The sequence below is a fragment of the Carassius auratus genome, chromosome 18 (assembly GCF_003368295.1).
Source record: "Carassius auratus strain Wakin chromosome 18, ASM336829v1, whole genome shotgun sequence".
In the NCBI taxonomy this organism is placed as follows: domain Eukaryota; kingdom Metazoa; phylum Chordata; class Actinopteri; order Cypriniformes; family Cyprinidae; genus Carassius; species Carassius auratus.
The window spans coordinates 15,769,561-15,782,389 of NC_039260.1; the positions used below are offsets into that span (position 1 = coordinate 15,769,561).

At 36.7% G+C, this 12,829-nt stretch overlaps 1 protein-coding gene across 1 annotated transcript; it reads right to left on the reverse strand.

Moving 5' to 3' along the window:
* Positions 1–4,528: 4,528 nt before the first annotated feature.
* cyba (cytochrome b-245, alpha polypeptide) lies at positions 4,529–7,536 on the reverse strand. The gene is made up of 6 exons (XM_026287790.1): positions 7,358–7,536; positions 6,853–6,922; positions 6,599–6,673; positions 6,324–6,407; positions 6,111–6,192; positions 4,529–5,468 (listed from the first exon to the last, which is right to left on the reverse strand). Exons 1-6 carry the CDS (start codon positions 7,413–7,415, stop codon positions 5,277–5,279), a joined length of 561 nt encoding a protein of 186 aa, XP_026143575.1. The 5' UTR covers positions 7,416–7,536; the 3' UTR covers positions 4,529–5,276.
* Positions 7,537–12,829: the final 5,293 nt, after the last annotated feature.

Sequence of the window (12,829 nt, forward strand, 5' to 3'; positions counted from 1 at the left end):
AAAAAAAAAAAAGGATTTGTTCTGGATAGTGATTTAAAGTTGGACAGAGAAATTAACATTGTGGTGAGATCTTGTTTTTTTTTTTTTTTTTATCTATGTCTGCTAGTTAAGACTAAACCATTTCTATCTAGTTCAGATTTTGAGAGAGCAATTCCGTCCATTGTCTTTTCACGAATGGATTATTGTAATTCACTTTACTATGGAGTTGACGTTCGAGCACTCACGTTTACAGAAAATCCAAAATACTGCTGCAAAAAATATCAAATCGACAAAGAAATATGAATCTGTGACTCCGTTATTAATTTCATTAAAGTGGCTGCCAGTACGACTTAGAATTGTCTATAAAGTCCTGGAACTTGTCTTTATGGCCTTGCAAAATATAGCTCCTGTGTATTTGTCCGGTTTGGTGACAATCTACACCCCCTCTAGATCCCTGAGATCAGAAAATCAACATCTGCTGTGCACTACCAGGACCAAATATAAACATAGAGGTGATAGAGCTTTCTCTCGAGCAGGCCCTAAATTGTGGAATGTCCTCCCTTAATCTATTCGCTCTGCCAAATCCTTACACATGTTCAAAGCTGTATTAAAACAACATCTTTTAAAATCAAATGGAGAGCATTTTTAATTGGGTTAATGTTTATTTATGTTTATGTGAGGTGGATATGTCTACCTCTGTCAACTCCTTGAGTTGTATTAAACTGTGCTATATAAACAAACAAACAAACAAGAGGTTTTTTTTTTATGCTATCCCATCTCCACCCCAATAATTAGTGCCGTTTCCTTCTGTTTTTGACAAGACATACAGGACAGTTTTGAAGTAGCGCCATAAATGGGTTAAAGCAAAAAAAAAAAAAAAAAAATAGATTTTTTTTTCCTCAACCAAACCCCATTCCATTCCACACTCTGTCACACCCATGACCAGCATATTGTTTTGTTTTCTCTCCTCACTCGTCAATAACCACGCAGTGATGTACTACGAAATCCACCTGCATGTCTTCCGGTTTACAACAGTCAGCAGATGTTAGAAAATTTTTTTTTATTAGGCTTATAAAAATTAGGCAAAAATGCTTGGATTCACTACAGGTGAATAAAGGCCCCCTGTAGTGAATCCATGCATTTTTGTGAGATAAAAATCCAGATATCAAATGTAATAAACAATTTTTTTCTATCTTCTACTGACTGTTGTAAACCGGAAGACATGCAGGTGGATTCCGTTGTACATCAGAGCTGCGTGGTTAGTGGCGAGTGTGGAAAGAGAACAAAAAAAAATGGTGGTCACTCTAAAGAAAAACGTCAGAGGATTTCAAAATAAGCCAAGAGTTTTAGTTTTTCCTTTGCTAAAGTAAGGAAACTTTCTTTGCTTTGCTCCTACATTTCCAGAGGCTCGCGCACGCAACACATACGTATTCCATGTTCTTCCTGCATTTATCTTACAAGAACACATGGATTCGGTAAGGGGGCTTTTATTCACCCTCGGAGCCATGTGAGGGACATTTTTTACAGATGTGCGTACTTTATTTAACGTCTTCTGAAATGTTGACAACAAACACCCGCTTAAACCCATTGAAAGGCTTGGAAGAGCAAGGACAATTTCGATTGGATTATTCTGAAAGAAAGTCACATACACCTAGGATGCTTCGAGGGTGAGTAGAAGTTGGACGAATTTTCATTCTCGGGTGAAATAACCCTTTAAATAACTGAAATAATGCCTTAAAATGTACCTGAACAGCCAACTGGTGGCAGCAAGTCATTGAATTTTGTCACTGAATCATTCATACAATTTATTCGTTCGAGTGGCTAATTTAGTCTTTATAAACGAGTAATCATGAATCTATGACTCACTGACTCACTAGATTCGTTCAAAAACGTGCTTTTTGAGGTGTGTAGCGGCTGAGTTGTTACTTTATTTTGAACTATTTTCGTTGATGAAATAGAGCAAATCAGGCAGTACTTGTTTATTGAAATATATTAAATCAATGTCACATTTGCAAACTCCCTTAATAACTATTAAAAGCTATCACTCTCCTTATCGCGATCTGGGGGTGCACAGAAAATGAGAGTGCACGAGTGAGTTCTCAAGACTCAAAAGCGCCAAAATTCAAGTCCTGCTCTGTGATTTCTGTCAATAACCTGACTGTGAATGATGCAAGCTGCGCTATGTTTTCAGTGAGAAGCTGCAGCCATGCATCCCCAGGATTTTTGATGTGCCGGCAGAACAACAACATCATACTACATGTTTTCCCCTCACTTTTTCCTTTTGACGGAAATCCATTGTAGCGATGTAAAACTTTAATCCCTGCATAAACAAAATGTATTTTAAATTAATTCAAGCACTTTCAAGGACCTTGTTTTCAAGTACTTTCCTGGCCTTGAAGCCATATGTCTGAAATTTTAAGTACTTTCAAGAAGTGTGGGAACCCTGTGTAAAATACGGGACAAATCGCATCCCATAGTGATTTGATACAGGATGGATTTTTTTTTTACGGGATGATTACGTATTTTAAGGGACAGGTTACAACACTACCCATAACCCTCAGGTCTCAGATCTACCTGTAGAGTTAATTTCTAACCCAGATCAAACACACCCATATGTAATTCAAGTGTTGCTAAAGAACTTAATTATTTGGTTCAACTGTGTTTGATTAGGGTTGGAGCTGAACTTTGCAGGAAGATAGATCTCCAGGGACTGGACTGGGCACAACTGCTTTAAAATATGCAGCCTTAGGATGTGTCTTTCGGTTTGAAAAAGCACACTTCCTTTTGAGTCCACACTTTCATGTTGTAATCCAATTTGACTTTCAGGTAGACATCTGCTGCAGAGCTCATTTCACTGCCAGCTTGGCAGAAGTGAGCAATGAGGGCACACAGTGGCTGCAATAGGGGTGCTTTTGTTTTGAGCACCCTTCTAAAAGCTAAAATCACACTGCAGGCATTGAAAGACCACAAATGCACATGAAATATGCTATTTGGAACGATGTCAATGTATTTATCATTATGTCTATAGTTTGATCAAGTCCAGTATATTGTGGGCGGGAAACCTTTGACCCTGAGAACAGGGGTCCGTTCTTCGTACGTCGCTTATTACATCCGAGATCAAATGACACATCCAAGATAATATCATCGAGCTAATCATGATCCGGCTAATTGGGTTCTTCGAACAAATCTGTTGTGTATGATTAGTATCGCTGGATTGAGTTATCTGAGATAATTGCGTGTTCATGTGTTGGCTTAAAAGGGGAAATGTATCGATACTCGAAACCATGATCAGCAGTGCAGCGATTGGCTGGTGGCAAGACGGCAATGTAATGACGTCATATAATTTAAAACGACACCCGACGAAAAACTTGACAGATTTCTGGACTTTTATAAGGAAACAGCCAAGCAAACAAAACTACATAAATGTTATAATAGATACATATTTTTATTTTATTAGAATTTTTTTCATTATTCCCAATTAGCCTATTTAGATTCGCAATTTATAATAGTTGTGCAGTCTTTACATTTTTATTTCAATGTAGAAATTATCTATTCATTTCATTTTATATTTGGACAGATTTGTTACATGACAGCATTAATGAAAGTTTCTTAAGGGTCAATATCATGTTATCTGCATCTGCTGCACTCCATCAAGCCACTCTTATAATAGCAGTCATCACTCAAAATAATGCACGACTCTATTATCTCTATAGCATGTGTGTAAGACTCTAATACAATTATGAAGTAATAATTTTATGACAAATAAATATTTCGTGAGTAAAACTGGCTGTGTCTATAGTAGGCTGTTTTGGACTACACAGCATTTTTACATTATTTTTAAATATTTTTTTTTAATGATTATTATTTTTAATTATTGTCCCTGGATCAGTACGATACTCTTGTAATAAAGTAGCGGTGGTAGCAGACATATTTTGACTATCAGTTCTGGTTAAAAAGAAACGATCTAATCCTGTTTACATGAAATAAGCCTGCTCCCGAGCAGGTTTAAGCTTACGGACCTGTTGCTACGACAGCAGCTCCGGGATGAGCTTCGAAGAACCAAATGATCCAAGATCATGCCAAATCGTCAACATTGAAATCCAGCTAACTGAGTTAGCGACGTACGAAGAACAGGCCCCAGGTATGCAGTTCTCTCTGACCCAATGTTTACAAACATCCCTAGTAGGATTCTACTTAGTTCCCTTTTGACAATATTACGATTTTTGAACTCCAACTTAGTTGTTGCTATTGATGGGAGAAACAAAGTTTTTAAAAACATTTTTCAATCAGTTGCACCAATTGCTTTACAAAATGATTTACTAATATACAAATATTAAGTTTCTGTATAATGAATATTAAATTGTAGGGCTTGTTCGGTTTGTTTCTTGCAGAGCTTATTTAATCAGACCAATAAAAGACTAGTTTGATATGTGGCCCAAATCACTGGTTCAAAACAAATGACAATTTTAAGTAGCACTGTCTATATGCATATAAAAACCTTTAAAGCTCCTATGTATCATAGAGCAGAACAGATTTTCAGAGAATTTTGTCAGTTTGATGGGAACAATCAGATTTATTCTACAGAACTTATTTTTTCAATGTACATGACAGTGAATTTAACATTAGACATCAAAGAAACAGTTATAATCCAACGAGCACAAAGGACAATGAGTTTCATTTTTTATTTGAGCAAGTTTAACTTCCTTGTTCCTTGTTCCTTGTTGAGTAATGGAGGATTTCAAAACACGACCTGTTGTTATGAATATAGACATTTCAGGATGCCATTCATTTTAGAGAAAAAAAATGTTGCTACATTTCAAAAAGTTGATTTGTAAATGAAACACCACAGCATTAGGTTATACATATGCACAACACATAAAAAGGAAATTAAATTTGGCAATATTTTATAGATAAATTATTGAATTAAGTACATCGTGAGTTTATTGTACCAGATAAGACATAACTATATACACTCTCGAGGTAAATATACACAATGTATTAATTTTTTACAGCAACCCAGTAAAATGATTTTATTCTTCGATGATTATATTGATGATAAAAAAATCTTACACAAAAATTGCTCCTCTATTAATAGTAATAATATCTGGAATGTTTCAAATTTATCAAGAGTTACACAGCATACATATTATAAAATAAACATGGTACGAGTCAGTGCTAGCTCACTCTCTGTCTTGATGCAAGTTTTTACTATAATCTCATAAATGTTTCATATTAATACAGTTACTTTTTACTGAAGCCTCCTTGAATAATAGGTTACTGTTTTCACAATGGAATCCTTACTCATTGACGGTCACAGACATGGGATTGTCATATGCAGCAGTCTCTAGTTTATCTGCTTTCTTCCGGCGGAGTTCAGGAGGAGGCCGAGGTGGAGGGTTTTGAGGAGGTTCTTTGATGCTATCCCCAACACGCTTTGGTGGCTCTGTGCGGGGCAGTATGGGCTCCCAATGCTCTCCGTGAATAGCTGCCTGTGATGCCAAAGTTCAAATTCATGTATGAAATCAAAGGCCACACAACCAAATGCATCCAAAAATATATATTGTCCAAAGAGTTCTTCTCCAAGGGACAGTTCTTGAGTCAAATGAAATAAATGAATGATACAAAAATACTGTGGGATGGATCATCATATTACACTCACATAATCTGTAATCACATCAGTGGTCAGCGCAAAGAATCAGATGCAGACTGTAGAGACGTGTTTTTAAAACTTAAATTAACCCAAAATCCTGTCGACATCTACATCATTCATACTTGTGTCATTCTTAAATGTTCTTTCTTCCGTGGAACACAAAAGGGTAATGTAAGAATGTGCGTATGAACTGCTTTTTTAATATTCCGGTGCTTTTCAGCATTTTTGAAGATTGAAGATATCTGTCACCTTTCATTTTCATAATTTAAAAACTTTTTGCTAAACACCAAAATAATCATATGGGTAAAAAACAGAATTTTCATTTTGGTTTAATGTGAAAAAGGGGATTTTATAGCAAATGAGCATGAAGCAATTTTTTTTTTTTTTTTTTCCTATCTTCTTTTAGTTACAGTTGTATTCACATTCATGTTGTTTTTCTGGAGTTCAGATGAAAGAACACTGAATTGGAATATGAACTTACTGAAAGATAGATTAAACTGGCAATTCCTAGGCACACACATCCCAGAACTGTGGCTAACATGAACCCCCCTGGAACACACAGTCTGCAAAGTAAAACACACAGATTCAGACATATGTGTGCATGATTTCAAACACAAGTAAGATGGTTTCTTATAGCCTATGACAAGAGAAGGGACATGCATGACAACACCTAACTGAAATACAACAGACTTACGCAGCGTGCAAGAATGCTCTGACGTAATAGTTTCTGGTCAGGGGTCCAAAAGCCTTTACACAAACTGTGAAGCAATACTGACCACTGTAATCAAACAGAAAAGCTTTTCATGTGAAGTTTATAATTCAAAGCACACAAAGGAAATCTTCATAATTCAAATGACTCATTACAAAATATTTTGCAGAGGATCATTGATAGCATGTTGGAATCACCAGCCTGCATTTCCTGTATAACAATGTACAGTCTGAAATCAGTTTGACTCATAAAACACTCACGTTCTCTCAACGCTAGTGCCTTTGCCCCGTTTGCTTCGTGGATATTCAAGCAAACACACAAAAACACCGGCAGCACTATCACAGTCAAGGATATAAATGAGTACGCTAGAAATACAATGTTACTTTACCAAATAAATGTGTACTTTCTAAGTCAACAGACTAGAAGAACAAATGAGGAAATGAGATGAAAATTAGGGGCAAATCAGAGTTTTGCACATTTACAGGAGAAAGCCCTGTATGGGTTTTAAGGATACATTCCAAAAGCTGCAAACTGCCAACCCCTGAATTGACCAGCCACCCCGACAATACCACCAGTCACATAAACTGCAACAAAAGAGAGAAAAAGTTAATTTCATTTCCTCATTTCCATTTCCTCATATTCACACTAGCTTGCATTAACTTAAATATTATGTTTTAAATGTAAAAATAAATACAAATAAAATAAAGCCATCTTTGTAAATATTATTTTACATTTAACTTATTAGCTCAGAGAGTGAAAATCAACTTCTTGCTTTCAAAGATAATAAAAGAGATTAACACACATTAAAAAAAAAAAAAAAAACACTTGAATGATAGCTGCTAGGTTTATAGTTTAAACCTATGCTGTTTGTATTTTCGGTCTTCTCTTTAGAGTTTTACATATATATAGTCACGACACTATTCGAGAAACATTAATGTAAGTAATAATTTAGTGCTTGTTCAAATGTTTTAGAGCGCCTGAAAAACTAAACGAGACATAATTAGAGTATATGTTCTTACTGAGTCCAGCAGCCAGTGCTTGCTCGTTTGCCCACATCGCCCACTCAATTTTCCCCATGATCACTTGAGCGCGTGCTGACAATGATAAATGAACTTTATTTTCAACTTAATTCTATAAAAGAAAAGTAGGAAGTGGCCAGCGTCTCACAAACCCAGCCCTTTCGTTTCATCACTTCCTTTCACTTGTTCTACGTTTCTTCAAATTATACAGTGAATTCTTCAAAGGAAATAAAAGCGCTAGACTGGACACGTTAATAAAAATAGTTACCACAAGAGGCGGGACAACAGCAAACAGGAACTTCCTCGTTGGTCAGATTCCGATTCCTGTTGTTTTTTTTTTTTAATTATTTTTCGATTCGTGTTTTTTAGATTGAAGGATCCTTATCTCACTATGATTGACTGCAGGATAGGTCGTAGAATCTATCCTTCTTATAATACAAAGATTTATTTTTAAATAAAATAAAATAAAAATTAAGATATCATTTTGTATGCATTGCCAGTGAAATTAGTAATAGCCCACAGCTCAGCAGGGACATGCGTTTTGATTAAATTTTGTACAACAGTTTTCTTTTCTACTTACAGTTAACAAAATAATCTATATCAAATGGATCCAAGGTTTTTTTTTTTTTTTTTTTTTTTTTTTTTAAGAATTAAGTTATTCATTGACGTTTTAAGTGTTATAAGTGCATGTGTTATCGTTCAGTCTGTACCTGCTATATGGTGTATCCTGCTTATGTGGAGAGAATCTAAATAAAATGAGTGGGAAAAAATATTTATAAAGGACAAAACCAAACTGCCATGTCATTGTTTCATTCTTTAATAATGGCACGTCAAAATCAGGAACAACAAAAAATATATTAAATTAAATTAAATTAAATTGCGACTTACAGTGCATTCAGGCTATCAATTTTTACCTATCATGTGTTCCGGGGGAATCTAACCCCCAACCTATACATACATACATACATATATATATATATATATATATATATATATATATATATATATATATATATATATATATATATATATATATATGATAGGTAAAAATTTAAAGCCTGAATGCATATATAGGACCCTATTGGAATTGCTCCGTTTATTAGGGCCCGAGCACCTCGGTGCAAGGACCCTCTTGTATCTGCTTTGTTTATTAGGGCCCGAGCACCTCGGTGCGAGGACCCTCTTGTATCTGCTTTGTTTATTAGGGCCTGAGCACCGATGGTGCGAGGACCCTCTTGGAATTGCTCCATTTATTATTATTATTATTAGGGCCCGAGCACCGATGGTCCGAGGACCCTCTTGGAATTGCTCCGTTTATTAGGGCTCAAGCCCGAAGGGGCGAAGAGCCCTATTGTTCCCCTAAGGATTATTCTTATTAGGGCTCAAGCTCGAAGGGGCGAAGAGCCCTATTGTTTCCCTTAGGATTATTTTTATTATTATTAGGGCCAGAGCAATGAAGTGCGAGGACCCTATTGGAATTGCTCCGTTTATTAGGTCCCGAGCACCGAGGGTGTGAGGCCCTATTGTATCTGCTCTGTTTATTAGGGCCCAAGCACCGAGGGTGTGAGGACCCTATTGTATCTGCTCTGTTTTTAGGGCTCAAGCCCGAAGGGGCAAAGAGCCCTATTGTTCGCCTAAGGATTATTCGTATTAGGGCTCAAGCCCAAAGGGCGAGAGACCTATTGTTTTCCTTATTGTTCTCCTGGTAGCTCCGTGTAGCTGTTTTTATTTAATTTTTTCTCTAGAATCGTTATCTTATTATCACTCTCTGTTTTTTTAAAGTGGTAAAATATAACTTAATTCACACCATATTTCTGATATTATCGATCAATCTTATCAGATTAACTTTGATCGTTCACTTTTATTTTATATCTGTGAGTGCTGTACACCTGCAAAGCGTTAGCACTCGTTAGCTTGTCATTAGCGTTTTCTTTTCTCCTCTCCCTCGCTCCAGTTTTTCACAAGTTCATCAAACAACTGCAGTAAGAATATTTCATCAAGCACGGTGAGTAATGGCTTCTCCTGCTATCGTTATTAGCACCTCTTGCCACATGTACAGTTTATCTATCTCTTTCGCTGAAGAGGGATTCACATGTGATAAATGCAGGGAAATAGTTAGGCTGACAGAGAAGATTTCAGAATTAGAGACACGCATCCAAACTTTAATTGATGACAGTACGGATATTAGGGCTCTAGATACAGCTTTGGATGCGTCTAGCTCAGGGATTCCTGTACATTATTCGGTTCCGGAAACAGACCCCCTGCAGCAGGGCAACTGGGTGAAGGTGAGGCAGCATAGTCGTGGGTGAAAACACCGCTCTTCTGTTCCGATCAAAACATTAAACAGGTTCTCCCCACTCAGTGATGCACCCACTCAGAAACCTGATGAAAGTGCTCTAGTTATTTGTGATTCTATTGTACAGAACGTGAATATAGAGACACCAGCAACCATAGTCAAATGTTTACTGGGAGCCAGAGCACCTGACATCTTGGTAAATGTAAAAGTGCTGGCTAATGCTAAACGTAAATACAGTAAGTTTGTTATTCATGCCAGCGCAAATGATGTTCGACTTCGCCAGTCGGAGATCACTAAAAATAACTTTAAAGAGGTGTGTGAACTTGCAAGCATGATGTCAGACACTTTAATATGCTCTGGTCCCCTCCCTGCTTACCGTGGTGACGAGATGCATAGCAGATTGTCATCACTCAATGGCTGGATGTCTAAGTGGTGCCCACAGAATAACATAGGTTTCATAGACAATTGGAGGAGCTTTTGGGGCAGACCTGACTTGTTGAAAAGAGATGGTCTTCATCCCTCCTGGGATGGCGCCACTTTTCTCTCTAGAAATATGGCAAATAGTCTTAGTGTTTATACTTGACTAACTGGGGCCCAGGTCAGGAAGCAGACAGACTGGCTAAACCGACCGTCTGCTAGCTGCCTCCCGTCACAGAGGTCAGTTAATTCTCACCACATAGAGACTCTTTCACCTAGATATCACACTATAGAGACTGTGTCTGTTCCCCAAACTAGAAAATACAAAAAAACGTCCAAACCAAGTTAAGATTAACAATTTAATTGAGGTTCAACAAGTAAAAAACAGAAGCAATATGGATAAACAAATGATAAAGCTTGGCTTATTGAATATCAGATCCATTTCTACGAAAACACTTTTTGTAAATAATATGATCACTGATCATAATATAGATGTACTCTGTTTGACAGAAACCTGGCTAAAACCTGATGATTACATTATTTTAAATGAGATCACCCCCCAAAATTACTGTTATAAACATGAGCCGCGTCTAAAAGGCAAAGGTGGAGGTGTTGCTTCAATTTATAACAACGTTTTCAGGATTTCTCAGAGGGCATGATTCAAGTATAACTCGTTTGAAGTAATGGTGCTTCATTTAACATTATCCAGAGAAACAAATGTTAATGATAAACCCCTGTTATGTTTGTACTGGCTACTGTATACAGGCCACCAGGGCACCATACAGACTTTATTAAAGAGTTTGGTGATTTTACACCCGAGTTAGTTCTGGCTGCAGATAAAGTTTTAATAGTTGGTGATTTTAATATCCATGTTGTTAATGAAAAAGATGCATTGGGATCAGCATTTACAAACATTCTGAACTCTATTGGTGTTAGACAACACGTTTCAGGATCTACTCATTGTCGAAATCATACTCTAGATTTAATACTGTCACATGGAATTGATGTTGATAGTGTTGCAATTATTCAGCCAAGTGATGATATTTCAGATCATTATTTAGTTCTGTGCAAACTTCATATAGCCAAAATTGTAAATTCTACTTCTTGTTACAAGTATGGAAGAACCATCACTTCTACCACAAAAGATTTCTTTTTAAGTTATTTTCCTGATGTATTCAAATTCCTTAGCATATCCAAAACCTCAGAACAGCTTGATGATGTAACAGAAACTATGGACTCTCTCTTTTCTAGCACTTTAAATAAAGTTGCTCCTTTACGCTTAAGGAAGATTAAGGAAAACACCATGATATAATGAGCATACTCGCACCCTAAAGAGAGCAGCCCGAAAAATGGAGCGCAGCTGGAGGAAAACAAAACTAGAGGTATTTCGTATTGCTTGGCGGGAAAGTAACCTATCCTACAGAAAAGCACTAAAAACTGCTAGATCCGATTACTTTTCTTCTCTTTTAGAAGAAAACAAACATAACCCCAGGTATTTATTCAATACAGTGGCTAAATTAACAAAAAATAAAGCCTCAACAAGTGTTGGCCTTTCCCAACACCACTGCAGTAATGACTTTATGAACTACTTTACTTCTAAAATCGATACTATTAGAGATAAAATTGCAAGCATTCAGCCGTCAGCTACAGTATCACATCAGACAGTGCACTATAGACCCCCTAAGGAACAGTTCCACTCAATCTCTACTATAGGAGAGGAAGATTTGTATAAACTTGTTAAATCATCTAAACCAACAACATGTATGTTAGACCCTATACAATCTAAGCTCCTAAAAGAGGTGCTTCCAGAAGTCATAGATCCTCTTCTGACCATTATTAATTCCTCATTGTCATTAGGATATGTCCCCAAAACCTTCAAATTGGCTGTTATTTAAGCCTCTCATCAAAAAACCACAACTTGACCCCAAAGAACTAGACCAATTCTAGACCAATCTCGAATCTCCCTTTTCTGTCCAAGATACTAGAAAAGGTGGTATCCTCACAATTATATTCCTTGTTAGAGAAAAATGGTACATGTGAGGATTAGTACTATAGTACATAGTACTGAGACTGCTCTCCTTAGAGTTACAAATGATCTGCTCTTATCATCTGATCGTGGGTGTATCTCTCTATTAGTTTTATTGGATCTTAGTGCTGTGTTAGACACAATTGACCACAACATTCTTTTGCATAGACTCGAACACTTTGTTGGCATCAGTGGAAGTGCTTTAGCATGGTTTAAATCGTACTTATATGACTGCCATCAGTTCGTAGAAGTGAATGAAGATGTATCATATCGATCATAAGTGCAGTATGGAGTACCTCAAGGCTCAGTACTAGGGCCGCTACTCTTCACGCTTTATATGTTACCCTTGGGAGATATCATCAGGAAACATGGTGTTAGCTTTCACTGTTATGCTGATGATACTTCTTCGCGGCCCTATAAAAAACTAGATGACAAGTAATTTCTTACTGCTAAATTCTGAAAAAACAGAGGTGTTAATTATAGGACTTAAAAACTCAGCTTGTAATAACCTAGAACACTGTCTAAGACTTGATGGTTGCTCTGTCAATTCTTCGTCATCAGTTAGGAACCTAGGTGTGCTATTTGATCGCAGTCTTTCATTAGAAAGCCACGTTTCTAGCATTTGTAAAACTGCATTTTTCCATCTCAAAAATATATATAAATTACGGCCTATGTTCTCAATGTCAAATGCAGAAATGTTAATCCATGCATTTATGACCTCAAGGTTAGATTA

Excerpts from the sequence above, each read along its gene's own strand:
- cyba (XM_026287790.1), bottom strand. The coding sequence starts at position 7,415 with ATGGGGAAAATTGAGTGGGCGATGTGGGCAAACGAGCAAGCACTGGCT. Across the intron at positions 6,923-7,357 it reads AGCACTGGCTGCTGGACTCA|TTTATGTGACTGGTGGTATT; the intron begins GTAAGAACATAT and ends CTTTTGTTGCAG. Across the intron at positions 5,469-6,110 it reads CCAGTTTAATCTATCTTTCA|GCAGCTATTCACGGAGAGCA; the intron begins GTAAGTTCATAT and ends TTGGCATCACAG.